The sequence below is a fragment of the Schistocerca nitens genome, chromosome 11 (genome assembly GCF_023898315.1).
Source record: "Schistocerca nitens isolate TAMUIC-IGC-003100 chromosome 11, iqSchNite1.1, whole genome shotgun sequence".
NCBI classification, from domain to species: Eukaryota; Metazoa; Arthropoda; class Insecta; order Orthoptera; family Acrididae; genus Schistocerca; species Schistocerca nitens.
The window spans coordinates 56,441,646-56,466,658 of NC_064624.1; the positions used below are offsets into that span (position 1 = coordinate 56,441,646).

General features: G+C 40.5%; 1 protein-coding gene across 2 annotated transcripts in view; it reads left to right on the top strand.

Annotated features, from left to right (window-relative positions):
• The window catches only part of LOC126213339 (large subunit GTPase 1 homolog), a 171,014-nt gene that overhangs the window by 52,345 nt on the left and 93,656 nt on the right, over positions 1-25,013 (top strand). Inside the window, exon 6 of one of the 2 annotated variants that reach the window (XM_049941036.1) lies at positions 8,221-8,475. In XM_049941036.1, coding sequence (XP_049796993.1) covers positions 8,221-8,475 — 255 coding nt within the window. The remainder of the gene's footprint in view (positions 1-8,220; positions 8,476-25,013) is intronic. The other variant, XM_049941037.1, reaches the window with a different exon arrangement.

Genomic DNA, 25,013 nt, shown 5'->3' on the forward strand with positions numbered 1-25,013 from the left:
TCAGTACAGGGTAACGATAGATCGTTACCTTGACATTCAATGGGCTAGGAGTACTGTAGTGTATTGGAAAAGGAATGTGAATTTTTGAAGTCAGTCATTTCATCCATGATCTCATTATTCCCCATGTGGCCACGGATGAATATTTCCGTTTCTTCCTAGATGTCCATTTTCCAGCTCTTTTCTAAATTATGTAGTACTTTGAGATCATTGTCTATTGTAACACTGTATCCTGTTTCATTTATATGTTTTGCTATAGCTGATTTATTCGGTTTGCCAAGTCTGAAACCGTCCATGTGTTCTTTAAAGCCGGTTTTAAAATTTCTTCCCGTTTGGCCAAAGTAATATTTGTTGCAATGACTGCATGTAATTTTATAAACTCCTGATTTGTTAAGTTTCTCTGTGGGATGAGAGATGTCATGTATCAGTTTCTTTTTTAAGTTGTTGTTTGGTGGCAAAGGTGATCCCGATGTCTGTTTTTTTAAACAGCTAGGCTATTTTGTCTGATATGACACCTAAATACGGTAACGTTATGTACTCGGGCTTTCGGATGTTGTGAGCGGAAGCTGTGTCACATTGTTTGTTATTTTTAGTTGTGCGTTGTGATACTGTGTCTATTTCATGTTCGTGATAGCCATTTTTACACGCAATGTATTTGATAGTGTTCATTTCTGTCTCATAGTCGGCAGCATTAAGTGCGAATTTCTGTGCTCTGTTTAACAAGGATCTGAATATAGCTGTGGAAGATGTGTGTATTTCGTCAACCTACATCTGTAATATGATAATAAGACGTACAGACAACATGTACAGGTAAACATCTGACGCCACATAGATTGATAAATCGATGGTCAAATCAAAACCAGCTGTATTTCAACCATCATATTGTCCACTGCACTACAGAACTGTTTGTGATCGTGTTTCCAAGTTACTGTTACGTTAGTGACAATTTGTGAACAGTGACCAAGAGAGCCACGGAAATGGAAACACCGTAACACATCACAATGAGACTGCCACACCAGAAGAACAAAGTGAGTGACCGTAACAAAACATTTTCTTGCAAACATCAGTCCAGCTTCCAAAGTGACATCGCCTCTTACTAAGTTTTCTCTTCTTCAACAGGATGACCACAGCATTTACAAAAAGACTATGTAACATCAGTATGACCTTGTTGTAAAGTTGTTTTTGTAATGCCATTTAGCCTGAAGATGAGGTGACTGATAATGGTAATTTAAAGAAACCTTTACAGAAATATATCTGCTTCCTTAATAGTTGATTAATAACTTTAAGTACGCCTCAAAGTGCTGATATCTTTCATAAGTGGTCACAATGAAGCACTTTATTGCGTTGGGTATTTTGTTGTATTAAAAATGGGATGCTGTGAAAAGTACAAAAGTAATTCACAAATGAAAATTGTTGTCATTCTGCATTTATATGAGGCACACTTAGCACTGAGGTGTTTAGAAAATTCGTGAGTTATTGTGCCGATCACAACTTCGGAAGGAAGCCCAACTTATCTTGAGTACATGTGTGTGCCTCCCCCCCTCCCCCCCCAACACACACACACACACACACACACACACACACACACACACACACACACACACACACACGGAACATCGCCCCATGCCCCTGCCCCTTGTATCATGCCTGTCACCCAGTCATATTTCCCGCTGCTGGCACAGCGGCAAATTAATAGTTATGTTACAATTTAATATGTGTGTACTAATGTAAATTTCTGTTGCCGACTTGTTCCAGTGAGTTATAAAAAAAAAAAAAAAAAAAATGCCTGGGAGGGACTGGAAAGCCATTCTGTCTGAAATTAAAGCCTCGTACAGGGTCTCCATAAAGTCCGCTGTCATTTCAAAAACTAATAACCTGCAAATTGTTAGAGACCAAGCATTGTGGTTTGTTGTGAAACATATATCAGCTCTCAAAGATTTTGTTCCTGTTGTTTCAGAATTTCAGTGTGTAACCCAACTGTCATTGAACATTAGGCAATATTAGAGTTCTGCCTGTGGCATTGCAGCATCTATGGTTCCGATTGCTTAACTGATTTGAGCATGAAGAATAGCAATGCTGTCGATTGGTGTCATGAATGGGTGATCCTTGATGTAACTCCACAAAAAGAAGTCTAATGGTGCAACACTGGAAGAACGTGGGGACCGTGTGATGGGATTGTCGTGGTCCCGTCCACTTCTCAGAAAATATCACTCGGCACATTCGGACTCCAGTGTGTGTGTACACCATTGTGTTGGAAGATAATGGATGGCCGCAGTGCTCTGCTCTGTGGTAGCAGGAATTGTTTCTGTGTGTTGAGGTAAACTTTACCCATTACAGTTTTCTCTGCAAAGAGAAATGGGCCTATCACCCTATTGTGGACTAAGCCACATCCAACATTAAGCTTCAGATGGTCTTTGGCTGCAAGGCCTGGATCATTTGTGCTTTGTACATAGAAAGGCGTAAGCAGTTAAGTACTTTACGGACACTTGATCTGATTACCAATGATTCGTGTGATGTGTGATGAACTGACTTGTGGGGACTGCATTGAAATGCAGCTTGAACTCGGTCGACATGTGTTCGAGACACGGGGATGTCCGCTTCGAGAAAGGTCTTTGACACTGTTTGTCTCTCTGAAATTTCTGAACCACCTCATTATTTTCGTTTGTCAGTGGTACAGTTCTTTAGTAGCGTCACTAATCCCGCAGTACTGTTGTCACAGATTGGGATTCTGCATACTAGATGGAACATTGTGCCTTCTTGTGGTCTATTGCCGTATTGAAGCGCTCCAGGTCAAATCTGCAATGTAGCACAAAGATTGAAAACTATGAGAGGTGCTAAACATTTTACGACGAACCGTGATTCTCTACTTTTTGTTATGAATTATTCCAGGAAAGCTGCAGATAGTTTACTTAGTAGTGCTTCTTCCTAACTACAAGCTTGTTTTGGCTATAGTGCCAGTTTCAAGTAAACCTGTGGATGTTAACAGTTGGTGATTCTGCTAGAGGTTTTACATAAAGGTCAGTTTAAGTATATATTTACATCTAGTTCCAATAGGCGGCCGTATTGCATTGGTGACTAAACTGTTGACTGTCTATTTATTGCTAGACTGTTGTAAGACACACAAATTCTATTTGTGTAGAATTTTTCCATGAACTACTTTTGACAGCTAGATTGACAGTCTATTGTTCAGGGTGTATACGACCCGGGACAACCGGGAGATCTGGGAAAAACCCGGGAATTTTTTCATCTGGGAGAAAACCGCGAAAAAACCGGGAATTTTTGAGAATTCCGGGGTTTTTTGTTTTAGTTTTCAGTTAAGTTTTTGTTATTTTGATTGGTAAGAAATAATATTCAAACAAAGGATATTACTATATCCCGCTACTGCAGAATAACACTGCAGCAATAAAACATGAACGAGAGAAAGAAACTAAAATAAAACTTAAGTTGCAAAGGAAATGCGCCATGTACAACAAAACACAGTGCTCATACAAGCATCTGCCAGCAGCAAAATGTGTCAAAGGCTTTAGGAAGTCTATGCAATGCTTTATAACAACAAATTGCCTCCGATGAGGGTGACGTCTCAACTGTTTACATTAGATTCGTGTGAGCAGTTGCGTGCGGGCCCATGCGCATGCGCAGTTGAGTCGCGCGTGTGTAGTACCTTCTCCTGCTTCTGGCTACAAAAGTGTGGCTGTTAGCTGTATAAGCAGTAGTAGCAAGATGCTACTCGGAAAAATTTTACTGTCGCTCACAAGCTGCCGTATTCACTGGGAGCGAACCGGGGTATCTGCCCCGGGCGGCAATTTCAGTCAAGCATTAATCGCCTTGCAGAACAGTGAAGTTATTTTTGTCGGTTTGCTAAAGAAATGTGGTTTTCATTAATCTTTTCTGCTGATGCAGTCAATTTATTTGTAACGAAATGTTTAATTCCTTACTATTGTCTAGTTTCAACTGTTACCTGCATTTCAAAAGAGCATGTTTTCTTCTTCTTGGAAGTATGGCATATGCCATAATAGAGAACCAAAAATGAAATAATACAGTACTGGTATACCAAGAAAATTTACAACGGAATCTGGACGTACGAATGTGCACTTTAAACCGAAAGTGCACGTTATTATAGTTCATACAGTTCTGATGATCTTGGAATATCCTCTGATGTCTTTTCTTTTTTTTTTAATCAAATAACGTAAGATCTTTTAATGTTTTACACGTACGAACATACGGGCTTCTTGTGTCATCGTTGCTTCGCAAGCGCTGTGACACCTGTTACCTCGCACTCTCTGGCAACTGCTGAAACTAACCACTTTCTAACAGGTCGCGGGAAAATATTGTGAATGATTGATTGAAAAGCGTTACTTTCAAAGTAAATTTCCTTTTACGCAAGATGAACTATGTGCAATGAACTTCTTTAATCACAGAGCGTTTGACTCTCATTTAAAAATAAACTCTTTGAGGATAACCAATTAGAAAAAGTTCGAGCCCAGAAGATCGGACATTTATGTTGTTATTAAAAATTTCACTGGCACATTTGTGTGATGTATCTTGAAGTGTAACATGCTCAGAGAAGATAAACATTGTATGTGAAAGTTTAGCTTCTGTTGCAGCTTATTAATCGTTGATACCAATATTGTATGTGAAAGCTTTGCTTTTCTTGTAGCAACACTATGTATATTAATTTAAACCATTAACTTTTCCTATTTGTGTGTACGCGCTACTTAACAGTGGTAATGCTATAGGCTGACTACATGACGTGTCCTATGCTTTTGAATATCTGCTGTATTGGCTGGCGAGATCACGTGACATGAGCTACGACTGGCTTACAAAAGCGGGTTGCAATCTCGATAAACGGATAATTTTTATAGTTGCGAGGAAAAGAATACTGTCACTTAACACGGAAAAGAGTATTTTCACCCGGGAGAAAGTGTATTTTTAAACGGGAAATCCGGGGGAAATCCGGGATATTTTTTTCCTTGTCCACGTATACACCCTGTTCTTATTGATGCTTTATGCCAAGTCGTGTGGTGTTAATTATGTGCCATCAATTTTATAATTATGTTATGATTTGTATCTACGGTTATCTGTTGTTTATGTTTACTGTGTGTTCTTCATCTTTTCTCGATTTCCAAAAGTCAATAAAATTTTGTAGATAATATTTATGTTTAAGATCCACTTGTTTATTGAGAATACAATTTTGTTGATTTTTCGTGAGCATATGTATTTCTAATTCTTCCAGAATGTTCTTAGCATGTTCTTTTTGTATTTTGTGTAGAAGTTTTAATGCTTTTTTTATGTGCTTTGCTTTGTGATTTTAGTTTTTTAGATATAGGTAAAAGCTTTTAACCATATATATAAATCATTACAATTATAATAAAATGAAACACAGCTAGCATCACTTGATTACATCACTTTACTAGCAAAGAGTACACTGTGAACATCAAGTGTCAATGAGAATAAAATGTCAATCTGGCTGTCAACAATATTTCACAAAAAAATTTGTACACAAACAGAAAGTATGCGACTTATAACAGTCTAGCAATAAATAGACAGTTCACAGTTTGCTTACTGATGCAAAATGGCCGTTTATTACAACTATGTGTAAATATATACACCGTTCAACCAGAACATTATGACCACTTGGATTAAATGATGACTAACTGAAACCCCCAGCTGCCGACAGGTGTTGATATACCTTGATGTGAACAGCTGAAAATGTGTGCCCCCACCGGGACTCGAACCCGGGACCTCCTGCTTACATGGCAGACGCTCTATCCATCCGAGCCACCGAGGACACAGATGAATAGCGCGACTGCAGGGACTTGTCCCTTGCACGCTTCCCGTGAGACTCACATTCCCAACTGTCCACAATTCTACATATGTAATGTACCTTATAGACATTTGCCCATTCACTCATTACTCGCACACGCTTTGGCGATTCCCGTAAGAGTTTGGGCAACCTGTGCGCATTCGCACAGACGAAGGTCAATGGCTGGGTAGCCTTTTAACTATATATATGAAGACAGTAACTGTTCTCGAAAGAACAGATACTGTAGATGACCGTGCAGCTTTTCCCTGGAATACGGGAATCGCCAAAGTGTGCGCGAGTAATTAGTGAATGGGGAAATGTCTATAAGGTACATTACATATGTAGAATTGCAGACAGTTGGGAATGTGAGTCTCACGGGAAGCGTGCAAGGGACAAGTCCCTGCAGTCGCGCTATTCATCTGTGTCCTCGGTGGCTCGGATGGATAGAGCGTCTGCCATGTAAGCAGGAGATCCCGGGTTCAAGTCCAGGTTGGGGCACACATTTACAGCTGTTCACATCGAGGTATATCAACAACACCTGTCGGCAGCTGAGGGCGTTTCAGTTAGTCGTCATTATTCCACCGAAAAGCTGCACGGTCATCTGCAGTATCTGTTCTTTGGAGAACAGTTACTGTCTTCATATATTATGACCACTGATCTACTATCGATACAAACCCATCCGGGCGATAGCAGTGGAATGACTGCTAGTCAGACACGAGCGAGGTACATGTAATGGCAGTGAGTGCCGTCTGTGTAGATTGCGGTAGGTGGGCACTCTATCCGAGTTTGACCGAGGGCACATTGTGATGACCCAGAGGCTCAGCACGAGCATTCAGAAACTGGACGACTCGTGTGTTCGAGGAGTGCTTCGGTGTCTTCACCGTACGGCGAAACCGTGTCCCGACGTCGTGGGGGTGGATGGCCGAATGTCATTACGGATGTCGGATGTCATAGTCTGGGCAGACTGTAAAACGGGACAGGCAGCGAACTGTGGTGGAAGTATCGTCAGACTTTAATGCGGGGCAGAGTACGAGTGTGTGTGAAGACACAGTGCATCGAACGCTCTTAACAGTGGGTCCCAGCAGACAGTGACCCGTACGTGTGCCGACGTTAACGCCCCAGCATCGACAACTACGTCTGAAATGGGTACGTGACCGTCCGCACTGGATGTTGGCGCAGTGGCAGAGCATTACACGGTCTGACGAATCCCGATACCTTCTCCTTCGCACCTATGAGAGGTCGCGAATCTGTCATCTTCCGGGGGTACTGCTCTTATCGGCTGTACTGCGAGACAGAAACGAGCTGGTGACGGCTCGTTAATGCTCTGGGGAGTATTCACCTGGGCATCCCTAGCTCCAGTTGAGATCGTGCGAGACCCCGTGACGGCCGAGGAGTGTCGTACACTGGTTGTGGAGCACTTACGCGCCTTCGCGACCGTCACATTTTCTGACGGGAGTGGCATTTTTCAGCAAGATAATGCACCATGTCTGGAGATCGGGAACCTGACGGAGGGGTTCGAGGAACACAGTGGCGAGTTGTGACTCGTGTGCTGGTCCCCCATCTCTTCAGATCTCGACCCAATCTGGGTTGAATGTGGCACCAGAGTTCATTGACCCCCTCCCCCCGCCCTCCCGATAATTTACGGGAATTAGATGACGTGTGTGGATATACGGTGCCAACTCGTTCCAGTGACCTACCGAGGCCTCGTTGCTTTTTTGGCGTGACATATCACCACTGTTATCCGCACAGAGACGGACAGTTCAGCTGTTAGGTAGGTGCTCGTAATGTTCTGGCTGATCAGTGTACGTAAACTTACCTTTACATACAACTTCTGTGAATGTAAGTAAACTTGCCAACTGTAACATCTACAGGTTTACTTGAGACCGGTGCTATAGCCGAAACGAGCTTGTGATGAGGAAGAAGCTTTAATTATTAAATTATTTGTATCTTTTCTGGAATATTTCATTATAAAATGTCGTATTGTAATGTATTCTATGCTGCGGGCCCGGCTGAAAACAAAATAGTGATTTCCTTATCTTTAATAGTTTCCAAGTTTTTTGAAAAGATAGTGGGATTTTACGGACACCCTAAACTTTGTCCCTCTCTCCGTATCTGTATGAAGTCGAACAGAGAATGATTGATATTGGTACGAAGTATTTCTGCCACCCACTGCACAGTGATTTGTGGAGTACATATACAAATTTCAGAATGACAGTGTGCAGGTGTACATGTAAGGAGGCTGTAAACTGCACCATTATGTGTTGCTATATAGAGATCGTGAAAGTGATCCGTGGCGCACGTCGATAGCTGTCTGAGACTACAGCAGTATCCCCCATTATTATGTGCAGAGCTTCTAGTACTGTGCTCGCAACAGCGACACCTGTGCACAACTTTGTGAAAAATGTCATGTTTTCTTTCAGCGAGTGAAGAACAGTCGGCGAAAGAGGACGTGTCTGAGGACGACGGGGACCACAGTGGAGAGGAAGGAGAAGAGAGTGACGGTGCCGGAGACAGTGACGGAGACGGCGAAGGAGACAGCGACAGGGAGTACGCGACTGCGGGCGAGGACGAGGACGAGGACGAGGACTCCGAGGCCGACGGTTCGTGGGAGGACGCGTCGGACGGCGAGAGCCGAGGGGCGACGCCGGCATCCACCGAAGGTACGACTGGCACAGGTGAGCGGGGAATGCCTCTTGTTCGTTATATACTGAAGTGGCAGTCAAATTGAATGTCATAATGGTTAGCAGGGTGGAAAATTTTTGGTAAACCTGGAATTCTCAGGGAATTACATTTTACCTGTAAAATTGGGGAAATCTTGGGGAATTTCAGGTATTACCGTATTTACTCGAATCTAAGCTGCACTCGGATCTAAGCCACACCTGAAAGATGAGACTCGAAATAAAGGAAAAAAAAAAATGCCGAATCTAAGCCGCACCTGAAGTTTGAGACTCAAAATTCAAGGGGGGAGAAAAGTTTCAGGCCGCACCTCCTAATCGAAACAAAGTTGGTCCATTGTAATATGGGGCACATTCAGGTCGAGTGAATGACGATACAGCTACAGTAGTTTGGTTCGAGTCGTAAGCTTAGCAGTTAAGCTTTACCAGGTAGCCATTGCTATGCGTCAGGCACTGCGTCCGTATTTACAGGGGTACCCTTCCTTTTTCACGTGCTTCGTCTGGTTTAAATCAATTGCTTATTTTGGTTTGACCTGATAAGTGCCGTTTTCTTTGTTATAGGTGTTTACATCACTCTAAGCTGAAAATGCATTACTGTACCGTGTTATGCATTGTTTGTCGCATTCTGATAGTGCGTGTTTACGGTCTGTCACCGCTCGTGGCATGGCTTACTTTTGTGCGTGCTACCGCCACTTACAATTAAAAAAAAAAAAAAAAAGAGAGAGAGAGGAATTATCTCATCAGCAAAACAATGGCGAGAGACTGCTATTTGTTGTTACTTACACTGCTGCTTTCTTTGATAATGATCAGCAAGAGCCAAATAACAGGTGGCGTATGATAGAACATGTTCTGAACAAGAGTTAGGCGAAAATTTTTCTCTGTTTGAAAATCTTTGCGGCCGCTTCTTTAGTACATCAAATTCTGCACAGAAATTAGTCATCTTAGATTTAAAAATCTAGTCAGTTGCCGTGCTTCATTTCTGACTGTATCACTATCAGGCATAAGAATAATATGAATATAAACATGACATGATATGTATATTCTTCCACGTTTGCTGTTGTCTCACTCTAGTTTCGTCGTTTATTAGACAGACAGGATTTAAATGAGATAGCAGCAAACACGAAATAATACATGGCAAAATGTTTATGTTCGTATTATTCTTATGGTGAAGAGAATACTGCATGTGATTCACATTTCATCAGGTTCCTATTAGCAACCATCTCTTCTCACAGGGAGGAAGAAATTCAGAACGTAGAGTTGGCCATATTGACAAACATCCCAAACAATCTCGCCAGCCGGATTTTTGTAGTACATTGAAATGCTGCTACATTCGAAGATGAATGATACGGAATTTGTATTTACTTCGTTGGATAATGTATGAAAATGAAAATGCAGTGGTCGAAACTCGGGGCGGAGAAAAAAAGCTCGTCTTCCACTTTTTTTTTTTTTTTTTTAATTTACTGACGCAGAGGTTTTGGCTCCAGTATTTATCTTTGTGTCTGCAAAGCATTCCTGTGTAGCGCTACATATATTCGACGGCAGAATTTAGTTGTGGCGGCACCTACCAACATTTTTCAGATCTTCCGCTTGCTTTGTGCTCGATTCTAAGCCGCAGGCGGTTTATTGGATTACAAAAACCGGATAAAAGTGCAGCTTAGGTTCGAGTAAATACAGTAAATAAAATCTCAGGAATTTTGCATTTTTAATTCACGATTGAAGTGGAATTTTATTGAATTTTATAAATCACAAATTATAACATATTTAATATCTCAAAGTGTTTTAATTGTATGAATACTATTCTGTATGATTTTTGATGTTTAAAAAACTGTGGTTAAATTACTGCTTATGGCTGGCATATAGCCCAGCTGAGAGGAAAGGAAAGTCACTATTGCGGTATGCTCACCCCCCCCCCCCCCCTACCCGTCTGCACTCGCCATTAATTTATCGTGAGCTTCTTGACACATTCTTCCTCCCTGTACCTGGAACTCTCAGGGAATTTGTTTTCTGAGTTTGAGTGGCCACCCTGGTTGTGAGAATTGATGCTTTAGTTGCTCTTAATAAATATTATCTGGTCTGCATTTCTTTTTGTGGAGACCATTTTGTAATGGCATTTGCAGTCTCAGACCTGTTGTGTGTTCATTATTGACTAAAATATTGAACTGGGTACTGTTTCTTTAAAAATGGAGCTGTAGAGGCAAGGAGTTTGTGGCCTCTACAGGGGCAGGGTAGAGTTAAGGAGGTGGGTTCTCGTCAGGAGACTCAAAACATGGCATTAAGTCACACATTTTATTAGAAAACTATCTGTGCTATCTGTAGCATCATCCCCTAGCAACGACACCCTCTCAGCTCGTGCCGATTGCGGGAGGACGAGGGCTCCGACGGAACAGGTGGCCGGCCGACAGCTGGGCCGGAATGCCGACACGTGATGTCGGCGGCTGCAGGTGCACCGTTCCGTTGCAGCTCCACAGCTAGGAACGGTGGGCAATGACAGACGTGGCTTCCCACCGTGATTCTCGTAACGGAAGACGGTCCCCAGCTGTAGTGGCCGCTCTCGTGAGCCGTGGCGTGTGGCGTCAATTTGCCTCCGCGAGTACCGGCTTTACCGTCTCGGTCACAATGGCTGCCCTCCGAGGTAGAAGTCTGGCTGCGGCCGAAGTGAGCCCCGAGGTGGCCCACGAGCTGGAAGGTGCCGAGTGGACTCTGAATCTACAGGAGGCTCGTCAGTCGTGGAGACTGACTCTTTTAATGTATCTCACTTAACTGCGTCACACTGTCACCCAGTGTGGAACTCTTGTCATAGTAGGTGCTGCCAGACTGACACGTCTTGGGGTAAAATGCCAGTTATTTATTCAGATTTGGTGTCCACTCGCAATTCTGAGGCACCAGTTCTGACTGCGTACGATAACACGAGACGGAGGCCGGAAGGTGTGGCAACTGCCCTCCTGTCAGCTTTCTGCCGAGTCACCCTTACTGTGGGCGATGGCCCGGCCACTCACGTGGAAATAGGATGGTGGTGTAGCTCCGTCTGATGCAATGATGTTTGCTCCACTCTGCACCTACTGGTGCCCACGGCCCACTTGCAAAACCAGTATCACTGCTACTATTCTACTTATTAGTGCCAAAAATTGTGGCAGCGCCACATACCTCCCTCCTGTGGTAGATCCGATACCTGGATCTCAGCTCACCGTAATTCTGCAAAGACTCGTCACACATTTCCACACTGATAATAGTGTACAGTTTTTCTTAATTTATACGAAATAGAGAATGAGGAAGGAAATGGAAGGGACAGCTAGGAACTCGTGACTTTCAGCTGCACTGGGTACTGTGGTAATGTAGTGGCGAAAATTGAAAATTTGTGACGGACCTGGGCTCAACCGGGAGTTGCCACGTATCACGAGGGGTTGCCACAGTTGCTTTGGCACGGTCCCTGACCGACTCCAGTTTCCAACTTATCACACACTGCAATGCATAATGTCTCACCTGTTAACCCCCCTGTCGTGTCGGACGTGTACGATGGAACAGACGCCACTCGACTGTGAGCTGCATCCCTTCCTTCGTTTTTTAAAACTGAGACAACGTAGTTACACGAAAAACTTCACGGGTAACAGGTACAGTAATATTTGAGCTATATTTCAGCGTAGTCACCAGAAGAACTGACAAACTTGTCATATTGTGGGATCAACTGTATTCACGTGTCGTAGAAGTCTGCCGCCTGTGAATGCAACTAGCACGTGACACGCACCTTCAGATCTTCGTCGTTGTCAAAACACCGACTAGAGGATGGGAATTTCTCGAGATTCGAGAAAAGGTGAAAATCACTGGGAGCGAGATAAGGACTGTATGCTGGCTAATCAAAAAGTTCCCAGTCAAACTTCTGCAAAACACTGAGCATCACAGTTTCTTCAGTGAATCTTATCATTGATATCCTTCCAGGTTGAATTTTAATTCTACTCTTGAATCTTTCTTTTTATCCATCATTGCTTCTTCGACATATAGATTGAACAGTTGTGGCAAAAGACTACACCCGTCTTAAACCCTTATTAAACCGAGCTCTTCATTCTTGGTCTTCCACTCTTTTGTTCCCTCTTGGGCCTCGTACGTGTTGTATATTATCTGTCTCTTTCTGTAACTTAGCCCTATTTTCTTAGAATTTCAAGCATCTTGCACTGTTTTACACTGTCGAACAGTTTTTCCAAGTTGACAAATCCGAGAACATATCTTGATTTTTCTGTAGTCTTGCTTCAATTATCATCTGCAAGCCCAGAACTTTATCTCTGGTGCTTTCATTTATTTACATATCAAGTTCTGTTGGTCCAAATTGAGGAGTAAATCTCCAAGGTCATGGAACTTGTCAGTACAAGAAATTACAACTTAAAAGTAATAACAGATAAAAATAAAATGTTTATGAACCCAAAAAAAAGTCTGGCTGTAAGTTTAAGTAAACACAATCAGAAATATAACATAAGAATCAGCTTAAATTTTCAAGGAACTCCTCAACAGAATAAAAGGAGTGATCCATGAGGAAACTCGTCACTTTCAATTTGAAAATCCATGGAGTACTGCTAAGATTTTTGAATTCTTGTGGTAGCTTATTGAAAATGGATGCAATAATATTCTGTACACCTTTCTGCACAAGAGTTAAGGAAGTCCGATTCAAATGCATGTTGGATTTCTGCCGAGTATTAACCGAGTGAAAGCTGCTTATACTTGGGAATAAGCTGATACTGTCAAGAAGAGATAATGATAATTTTGAGAGGCCAGTGTCAAAATATCCAGACTATTGAACGGGGCGGGGGTCAACAAGAGGTTGACGAACTTACGCCGCTTATTGCCCGAACCGCACATTTCTGATCCAAAAATATCCTTTTAGAATGGGAAGGGTTACCCAAAAATATAATACCATATGACATAAGCAAATGAAAATAAGCAAAGTAGACTAACTTTCATGTCAAACGATCACTTACTTCAGATACCGTACGAATAGTAAAAATGGCAGCATTAAGTCTTTGAACAAGGTCCTGAACGTGGGCTTTTCACAGCAGTTTACTATCTATCTGAATACCTAGAAATTTGAAGTCTTCAGTTTCACTAATAAGAGGCCCATCGGGTTTTGTTGAATTGTGTGTTAGAAACTATAAACACAGTCTCACTGTGATTTAGTAGTAGTATATTTTCTACAAGCTATGAAATTGTCATGAACTGCACTATTTGAAACTGAGCCAGTGTTGCACACAACATCCTTTACTATCAAGCTAGAGTTATCAGCAAATAGAAATATTTTAGGGTTACCCATTATACTAGAGGGCATATCATTTATATAAATAAGGAACACGAGTGACCCCAACACCGATCCCTGGGGCACCCCTCACTTGACAGTACCCCCTCAGATCCCACATCACAGCCATTCTCAACACTGTGAATAATGACCTTTTGCTATCTGTTGTTAAAGTAAGAGGTGAACCAATTGTAAGCCACTCCCCACATTCCCTAATGGTCCAACTTCTGGAGCAATATTTTATGATCAATGCAATCAAACACCTTAGTTAAATAAAAAAAAAATGTGCCTAGCATTCGAAACCTTTTGTTTAACCCATTGAGTACCTCACAGAGAAAAGACACTATAGCATTTTTAGTTGTTAAATGACTTCTAAAGCCGAACTGTACATTTAATAGCAAATTATTTGATACAAAATGATCGATTATCCTTACATACACAGCCTTTTCAATAACTTTAGCAAACACTGATGACATAGAACTAGGTCTAAAATTGTCTGCATTATCCATTTCTCCCTTTTTATAAAGCGGCTTTACTACTGAGTACTTTAATTGTTCAGGAAACTCACCATTCCTAAAGGAAAAATTACAAATATGGCTAAATACAGGGCTAACATGTGCAGTAAAGTACTTTAATATTCTGCTAGGCACTCCATCATATCCATGAGAGTCCTTAGTCTGAAGTGATTTAATTATTGACTCGATTTTCCCTTTGTCTGTATCACAGAGGAGTACTTCAGACATCAATCTCAGAAAGGCATTTGCCAAGAGAGTTATAAGATTCCCTGTAGAAACTAAATTTTTATTTAATTCACCAGTGATGCTCAGAAAATGATTGTTTAATACTGTACATATATCTGATTTATCAGTAACAGAAGTATTTTTACTACAAACTCACTTTATGTCATCAAGCTTGCGCTTCCTTCACAGCTGGCCATATGGTTTTAATTTTATCCTGTGAATTGGCTATTCTATTTGTGTACCACATACACACCTTCCTACTAAAATTTTTAAGCACCTTACAACACTGTTTGTAATGGGCTACTGTAGCTTGATTGTGACTACTTCTAACAATTTGATACAATTCCTGTTTTGTTTTAGATGACATACTTATCCCACAAGTCAGCCATCCAGGCAGCCATTTATTGCTAGTATCCCATTTAGAACGTTCTAATGGAAAGCAACTCTCAAAGAGCATGATAAATGTGTTAAGGAAAGCATTATATTTGTCATCTATGTTATCGGTACTATAAACGTCCTGCCACTCTCGTTCCTTGACAAAGTTTAAAAAATTCTCTATTGCCATTGGATTAGCTTTCCTACATAGTTTGTAATTATATGTCACATTTGTTTGAGTACAAAAAGCCTTTCAGTGTTAAAATTTGTGCATCAGGTCTGATAGGCCATTCACCCTTTTACTAACAGAATGCCCATATAGTAATGAAGAATGAATAGAAATATTGTCTATAGCTGTGCTACTGTTCCCGTGCACCCTAGTTGGAAACAACACAGCCTGCACCAGATCATATGAATTTAGGAGTTCTACCAACATCCTTTTCTTGCACCATCATATACAAAATTAATATTGAAATCACCACATATAACTAATTTCTGGTACTTCCTACAAAGTGAATCAAGAGCCCTCTCTGGCTTGAGCAGAAATGCTCTGTAGGGGACCTATAAACAACAATTATTAGAAGTTTAGTTTCACTAAATTCAACTGCCCCTTCACAACACTCAAATATATGTTCTGTGCAGTGCTGTGATACATCTATGGACTCAAATAGAATACTGTTTTTTATGTACGTGGCCACTCCCCTACTCTACAAGGAATGCCTTGAAAGACAGCCTGCTAAACTGTATCCTGGTAAAGGAAACCTCTGAATTGTCCAATTATTTAAGTAGTGCTTCGATATACCAAAACTATCATAGTCAATATCTATAAGGAGTCCAGTAACTTATCTCTAATACCTCTCATATTTTGATGACATGGGCTAATTGCTTCTCTACTGTGAAACATGACATCCTCTGAAAGTGATTTCTTATAGGGCTTCCTTTAAGCAGGTATACCTATCAGCTGACTTCAGTCTAAAAAAAGGTGCAGCTATAACACCAACAGTTTTCTTAAAGCCAAACTGATTGTTGTCTAACACATCCATAATTTTCTTTTGCGTTCTTCTGTATATCATTCTTGTCAGTAACTTTGATGTGTGAGCTGTTAAGCTTATTGTGCGATAATCCTTCAACTTGTCAGCTTATGCAGTCTTCAGAATTGTGTGGATGATGTTTTTCCAAATGTCAGATGGTACATTTCAAGACTCATATCTTATACACACAAATGTGAATAGTTGTTTTGTTACCACTTCCCCCAATGATTTTAGAAATTCCAATGGAATATTATCTATCCCTTGTGCCTTATTTGATCTTAAATTCTCGAAAGCTCTCTTAAATTCTCATTCTAATACTGTATCTCCTATCTCTTCTGAATCAACTCTATAATGAGCCAAGTGTTTTAAAAACTGTTCGCACCTAGTGTGGAAAGTATCCGTGCGTGACTGACAAATTTTTATTACTGTTATGAATTTTTAAGTTTACGGGATAGTCATGCGCACTATTGCTCATTTTTTATAAAATTTTAATTATTTTTTTTAACTAAACAGATGATAGGGAAAATTAAATTAAAGAAAAGTAAAGGAAGTTTAAAGTTTGATATTTATTTTAAAATTTATCAGTGTTCAATGAAACATACAAAATGCTAAGCCTGACTCAAAGCTGGTGCCTTATTTCCTGTTAGGAAAACTTGACTTTCTAAGAACAAAAAAAAAGTAGCAAAGAATAGGAAAAAAATAGGAAACAGGGTGCAATACCCCATTCAAAACTAACACACAATGATCGTTGGAGGGTACACAAAAGGAAATGAACCACAACCAATCGATTCTATTTAAGACAAAGAAATTCCACTCGTACCGTAGTCCTGTCTGTAATAGATAACCACAGACTGGTATAGTAAGTTCATACAAAGAAAACGTGGTTCGATAAATCCACAGTCTTACCAAATGGTCTATGAAATCTTTCAAAAAGAATGTGAAACAGGAAGAACTGCTTGTCGGACTGATTAATTATCTTTGAATACCCAAAGTATTATTCAAAAGAGTAGCTGAGTACCAGTTTCATTACTACACCACATGCTCCACGTGGTCAACTAGATTTACAGAAATGTGTATTTCCACAATAATTTTAATAATAAAAAAATTAAATCGAAACATTAGTTACAAGAGGAACTTTCGAACTGCGTTACTAATGCCGTAGTATTGACCTGATGGGTCAAACAATTTTATGAGCACACGATACTGGTACCACAAAGCACACACCACGTGGGTTGAACATAAAGAAAAATTAGTAAAATTTTATCGAGAGCAAAGCTTACAATCACATGTTCATTCACACTAAAGACTGATGATCTTAATTACAACTACATCTCACCACCACGTGCTTCCACTTTCCTTTATTCGAGTGGGGACAAAGCCACTACTGCAATTCATTCTGAAACTAACACTGAAATAGCACTACATTGTGATTTAAAATAATATAAAAACATTTTTGATATAGACCTGTAACAAAAGTGATTAATTTTTCACTGAAGCTGAACTAACGAATTCCATTGTCCTTAGGATTCACCAGACACACACTTACCCGGAGATCTTACCACTTCAGAAACTGGCCGCAGACTGAGTAGCGTGGGCCCCTTCCGAGTGTGTCCCACAGATACAATAGGAATTGATCAGAGAGGCAGCTTCCTGTACCAATTTGACAAGGGACAGACAGGACCACACCAAGGAGACAAACCTCTTTGCCTTAGAAATTGAAGCTACCTACTCGGACGTCGGTCCTACTGTTCCTTAACAAACAGACTTCTCTGCTACCACCCTCACTCATTAATCCTTTCACACAAGGAGGAAAGGAGATGACAATATCTTAAGACATCTTATACACTATGTAAAAGAGGCGGCTGTGGGTTCCACATCAAACTGTATGATACGAATTACATATAAAAATGTGTTGTATGACATGTAGTTTGTGTTTATGCATCAATGTAATGTATTCCACTGCTCAGTCTCCTGCCAGATAAATTTAGAAATACCACAGTACATTTAGAGGTGGAATTTATGATGCAAACAACAATAGATTGAGGAAAATAGCATGAAAGGAGTCTAACAGAGACCTTTCATCACACCAATGCTCTGGGATAAGACTGTGTGGGGAATGTTCTGGCCATGCTAGGACATTCCCAAGCAGGCTTTTCACTCACAATCCAAACCAATTATAAAGTGCAAAAAAAAAAAAGGCAAAAGGTCACCAGGTGTTTGTTAAAAGATAATAATTTCATACCAAATATTTTTAGAATCTACCAATTTAAAAAGAAAAAAAGAAAAATCTGTGACACCTATTTAAAAGATAGTGTGCACCAAATTCAGTCAGCAAGTAAAGGCAATGGTCCCTGTGTCATTAATATGAACACAGTTGATGGTTGTCACCCTTAAGGGGTTCCCCAGGATCGGCTCAATGCAAGAGCCAGTTGATCACAGGCAAATTTATGGCTGATTATTGACATGCAAATTAAATATAAGTACCAAAGGTGCACAGTAATTTAAAAAAATAAAAATAATAACATGAGTATTATACAAAAGAAGATTAAAAAGCAGTCATCAGACAAATAGGTAAAAAAAACATTGTCTTGCAAAGTAGTTACCGTAAAAAAAAAGGTACAATATCCCACAAATCTAATAATTTGCCGATTTAAATAAATTTGTGGCACTGATTTAATGACTCTGCTATAGGTCAGTCAGTCAGCAAACAAATAATTACCATGTCATTCATTTGAATCCACAAATAATTAAATGATTGTTACCCTTATGTCCAATGCAAAGGCTAATTGACCACAGCCCAATAAGAATGAAGTTTAATTATGAGACTGATAAACTCTGCAATACCACAACAGTGAATTCACGAAGAACAAATTGTTACTAACCTAATACATTACACAAAAACAAACACCAATAAATAAAAACACATCCTAAAATACAAGAGTCAAAAGCAATTCACATTAAGACATCATACAACTATAAAAAAATTGTAATTGAAAAGATACTTTTAAATAATTTAAATGAATAAGATTGCAGCTTCAGATTAAAGTTTTTCTTTCGAGTGAAAGAATTTTAAAGCAATAGTATGACTTCTGATAATTTAATAAAATATTCAGTCTTGCTGAAAGAAACACACATACAGGCGTTGTACTATGAACCGTACAATCACTATTCACTGGCACACGCAGTACTTCCACTGTAGCGAGGTACAGTATAGGGCGGCGCTCATCACCGCAACTTTCAGTAGGGAATGCTGTCCACATGCTACGTGCGGACTTGCCGTCTCTGCCATCTCGAAGTTCCTCGAAGTGACCCACGTTACCTACATCTCGATGTGATTCGTGTTTGTGTCTTTGTTGCGATCTACCGTATTTACTCGAATCTAAGCCGCACCAGAAAAATGAGACTCGAAATCGAGGAAAAAAAATTTTCCTGAATCTAAGCCGTACCTAAAATTTGAGACTCAAAATTCAAGGGGAGAGAAAAGTTTTAGGCCACACCTCCAAATCGAAACAAAGTTGGTCCATTGTAATATGAGACACAATTTAGGTCGAATGGATGACGATACAGCTACAGTAGTGTGGTTAGACTCGTAAGCTTAGCAGTTAAGCTTTACCAGATAGTCATCACTATGCATCAGGTGCTCCGTCCGTATTTATACAGTTACCCTTCCTTTTTCACGTGCTTTGTCTGGTTTGAATTGATTGCTTATTTTTCTTTGATCTGATAAGCGCCGTTTTCTTTGTTATAGGTGTTTCCGTCACTCTAAGCTGAAAATGCATTACTGTACTGTGTCACGCATTGTTTGTCTCGTTCTGATAATGAGTGTTTATGGCCTGTCGCTGTGGAATGGCTTGCTTTTTTGCATGCTGCTGCCACTTACAATTTAAAAAAAAGAGAGAGAGGAATCATCTCATTAGCAAAACAATGGCCAGAGACTGCTATTTTTTGTTACTTACACTGTTACTTTCTCTGATAATGATCAACAAGAACCAAATAATAGACTGCATATAATAGAAGGTGTTCTGAACGAGAGTTTAGGGAAAATTCTTCTCCGTTTGAAAATCTTTGCAGACGGCTCTTTAGTACATTACATTCTGCACAGAAATTAGAGCCATCTTAGATTTAAAAATCTCGTCAATTGCCGTGCTTCATTTCTGACTGTATCACTATTAGGCATAAGAATAATACGAATATAAACATGACATGACATGTATATTCTTCCGCGTTTGCTGTTGCCTCACTCTAGTTTTGTAGTTTATTAGGCAGACAGGATTTAAATGAGATAGCAGCAAACATGATAGAATACATGGCAAAATGTTTATATTCCTATTATTCTTATGGTGAAGAGAATACTGCGTATGATTCACAAATTCATAAAAGTTCCTATTAGCAACCATCTCTTCTCACAGGTCAGAAAAACTTCAGAACGTAGAGTTGGCCATATTGACAAACATCCCAAACAGTCTTGCCAGTCGGATTTTCATAGTTCATTGAAATGCTGCTACATTCGAAGTTGAATAATACGGAATTTGTATTTACTTCGTTGGATAATGTAGGAAAATGCAGTGGTCGAAACTCAGGGCGGAGAAAAAAGCTCGCCTTCCACCTTTTTTTTTTTTTTAATTTATTTTCTGACGCAGAGGTTTTGGTGCCAGTATTTATCTTTGTGTCTGCAAAGCATGCCTGTGTAGCGCTACATATATTCGACGGCAGAAGTTAGTTGTGGCGGCACCTACCAACATTTTTCACAATTTCCGCTTACTTTGCACTCGATTCTAAGCCGCAGGCGGTTTTTTGGATTACAAAAACCGGAAAAAAAGAGCGGCTTAGATTCGAGTAAATATGGTATTCGTCATAGGTGTCTGTTGTACCGATGGTTGCTTGGGTGTTCCTGTGCTCTTCTGTGTGACCTCCTTAGTAAGCAGAGAACACTGACGAATATTTAGCACTGACCAATATTTATGGTTGTTAGCAGTAAGCACGTGCCCACAGATGAAGACATTCCTGCATCTCACCGAGTCGACCGATTCCTCATCGTGTTGTCAAAGCCGTGAAGTTTTGTCATTCGACTCACCGGTTTTGATATTCGTGCGCAAGGATGACACTTAAAGGCTCTTCTGTATGCCACCCTTAGCAAGCAGAGAACATCGACCAGGGTTTACTGCCGCTTGACAGTAGGTATCTGGCAGGAAATGTTAACAGGCACCATTGTCATCTGTAAGTTCCTTGCAACGATACCTGTCAAAAGGGCTCCGTGCCCCTTTATCGCCTGTCTCCTGTCGTTTCACCGCGGCCGTCTCGTCACGGTCGCGTGCGTGTGGTGCGTTGCCAGCAGATGGATTTCCACGCGGTTGTCTCAGGTTGTCGGCCCCACAGAGGGTCGCACTTGTGCGGCCGGTCATTAGCTACAGGTGTAAGGGAATTCGGTTCCCGGCACCCTTCTTTTGTTGTCGAGCGTGCTCCAGAAGTGGCCTGGCTGACAGCACGACCTGCTGGGAAACCCACATGTTTGCTGCTAATCCATCGTCAGGCTGTGTCCCCTGCCTCGTAGGAGTTTAGCTGGTTTGCTTCTCCTTCTCAACTGCACTTACAGAAATTGTTCATCATAGTTATGTGATTACAAAATGTCATACATAATACCACTTAGTATTGTTGAAACTTAAAGTTTGCAAATGAAAATTAGATGAGAATATAAATGTATCTAAACCCACACCAATAATGTGGTGTGATTTAAAATTAAGCATTCAGTTCCATTTTAATAAATGAAGCACTAATTATTTATTCACTAAAATAAATATGATTGTGCCTTGTGCAAGGATGGGTCAGGACAGCATAGGGTTATTTACACACACACACACACACACACACACACACACACACACACACACACACACACGCACACACGTTGTCTATTCTACTAACTAACTATCCATAAACATCAATTACTCAAAGTTTTACTTCAATCCACTACTAGTTAATCCAACCAGCTACTTCAATGCTACATCAGCACAGTGTTTTAACGTAATTTTTATCGGTGGAGCAATACGTTGGAATGAATTACAGCATTTCAGTTGAAAGCAAGGCGCCAGTAGGGGGATACTTTAGAGATGTCTGTAGAGTGAACATACATCTTGCCAAGGAGGACAGTCACGATCTACGATCTGGTCCGTATTGTCACACAATGCGCTGAATAATTGTCAACATGTGAAAGTTGATAGAGATTTGCACTGCAGTGGAAGTGATGTGGTGCAGATCTGAAACTGGTTGTAACTGACAAATAGCATTGAGAATTTACTCCACAAGGGCCGTCCACGTTCGACAGGTGCACAGGTCGATCAATACCTACGACATTCAGTTCAGAGGAACCGTGAGCACAGTGCTCCAGAACTGAATTTCAGCATTTGTATGGGGTGCAGGAACATCAAACTGTTAGGAGATGGTTGTGTGATGCAAATCACTATTCCTGACAACCGTAGGGAGCACCGTGTCGTACACCACATCACCGTGGAGACCATCACAGATGGGCAAGAAATCGTGGAGAATGGACACCCCAGGATTGGCATTCTACGTTGTTCGTGGATGAAAGTGAGATTGTTTGTGTCTTAATAATCATAGATAATGTGTAATCTGGTAATTTTGAATGCCTCCAGAACTGTGTTCCACCTGTGCAACGAGGTGGTATTCGAAGTATGTTCTGGGGTGTCATTACACGGGGCCACCGTACCCCTCTCGTGGTTGTCGATGGCTCTCCCACTGCTCGACAATACAGGGATGAGATTCTGCAAGCGATAGTGTAACTGCAAAACCCACATTTGGTGACAGTTTCGTCTTGACGTGTGATAACTCGTGTGCTCATTGTGCTGTTCTTGTGAAAAAGTTCCTTCAGCACAGCAGCATCTCAGAATGGAGTGGCTTCCCTGTTTGCTTGACACGAACCTAATCAAATGTGTGATATTGACTGAAGCGAGCTGGTTTTGGATGTCGACAAAGACGTGTATAATGGCCACCTTGCACACAGTGGCCGTGGGAGAGATGACAGTTCGGATCAAATCTGGCTCATTGGTTTTACTGGAGGTATGCTACAATGTCCGAGCGAGGTGACATTCCACCGTGTATTGATGTTGCTCAAGGGGATAGGACGTCAAACGGGCCGACTTGGAGCAGGAGAGGCACCACGGGACATTGTAATTTCCACTGTCTATACTTTTACAAATAAATTCATAAAACTTTAACAGCATGACCAGGAAGGATTCAGGATTTGTACTCATAGCAGTGGAAGCTCAAAAACGTAACATTTCATCATTTTTTCACTTACTACTGGCTGCATTTGTTGCTAAAGGTACACTTTTCCTCTTAAGTAAGAGAGATTCTTTGATGACTTTTGCACAGCATACAAACCATAGTTACAGGTGTATGAAACTCTAGAAGTTCTTTAATTTATGAAAAAATGAATGAACTGTTACATTTTAAACTTCATGTTTAGAAAAAACTCAAGTTTTATAGTTAAATAATCTCAATTTTTTCCACAGTTTTTTAATAGCTTTGGAAAGTTCTAGAGTTTCATACACCTGTAACTATGGTTTGTATCCTATGAAAAATTCATCGAAGAATCTCTCTTACTTAGGAAGGAAAGTGTACCTATAGGAACAAATGCAGCCGGTAATAAGTGAAAAAATGATGAAATTTCACATGTAAAAAAAGGTATTTTGCTACGTTTTTGAACTTCCACCGCGATAAGTGAGAGTCCTCAATCCTTCCTGGTCATGGTGACAAAGTTTTATGAATTTATTTGTAAAAGTATAGACAGTGGAAATTAAAATGTCCTGTGGTGACTCTCCTGCTCCAAGTCGGCCCGTTTGACGTCCTACCCCCCTTAAGGAGTGCTGTGAAAAATCCACCACGGAAACATAGGAGTTTGTTATTAAACAAGTGTTTTTTTTTAATTTTTATTTATTTATTTACTTGCTGATCTGGAGCCACTTTTTGGTTTTTGTGAAATGAATTTTGAAAAATGGGAGTTGACATCCTACCCCCCTTAAGGAGTGCTGTGAAAAATCCACCATAGAAACATATGACTTTGTTATTAAACAAGTGTTTTTTTTAAATTTTTATTTATTTATTTTTTTACTTGCTGGTCTGGAGCCAGTTTTTTGTTTCTGTTAAATGAATTTTGAAAAACGGTGGTGATGCAAAAAACTTGTGTGTGTGTGTGTGTGTGTGTGTGTGTGTGTGTGAGTGTGAGAGAGAGAGAGAGAGAGAGAGAGAGAGAGAGAGAAACTCTTTGAGAATGCCTTTTAGGCATGTAGCAGAGTTTTTGTTTGAATCTTGTATGCATTCGTGCATAACCCCTCTCATTCAGCTAAAACTTTCTTGGCATAGTTTTAGGCATGCATTGCCACCTTTCCTTTTGTTTTCAGTTTTAAATTCACTTCATTTTATAGGATGTAGAGTCATTTTATGTAATTACTCTCAATGCAGGATTTGTTAAGAATGGAGATTTATACGGGTATATTGCATGTGAACATCAGTACTTCTGTTCTTTTAAGACTGACAAGGATGTGAACAGTTCCAACGTGACTCACATACAGCGTGACTTGCATACAGTGTGATACATATTAGTCACCAAGTGGTGGTGGTTCTTTTTAACACAGTGGGGACAGAGATCTGCAACACTGAATGGCAAGATTTTCCTGTGATCACTGGCCGTCACTGCATCTACGGCTGCCATCAGAATGTGTACTTGGCCCAGAACACAAGTGAAGATGTTTATTAAGAAAACACATTACATATATTGCACATAAATAAACGATTTGAACGCACAGGAAGGAAATCAATATTACGAAAATGATAGATTGCTACTCAAAGATGACCTGTCAAGTTGCAGGGAGGCACAAGAAAAAGACTGTTCCACATTATAGCTTTTGGCCAAAGCCTTCTTCAGCAAAGAAAACACACACACAAACACACACACACACAATGGAAAATCCAGGATGGAATAATGACAATATTATGAGAATGCTAGATTGCTTCTCACTGTATAGTGGAGATGTTGAGTCGCAGGTAGGCGCAACAGAAGGACTGTCAAACAAGTAAGCTGTTGGCCAAAAGGCCTTCTTT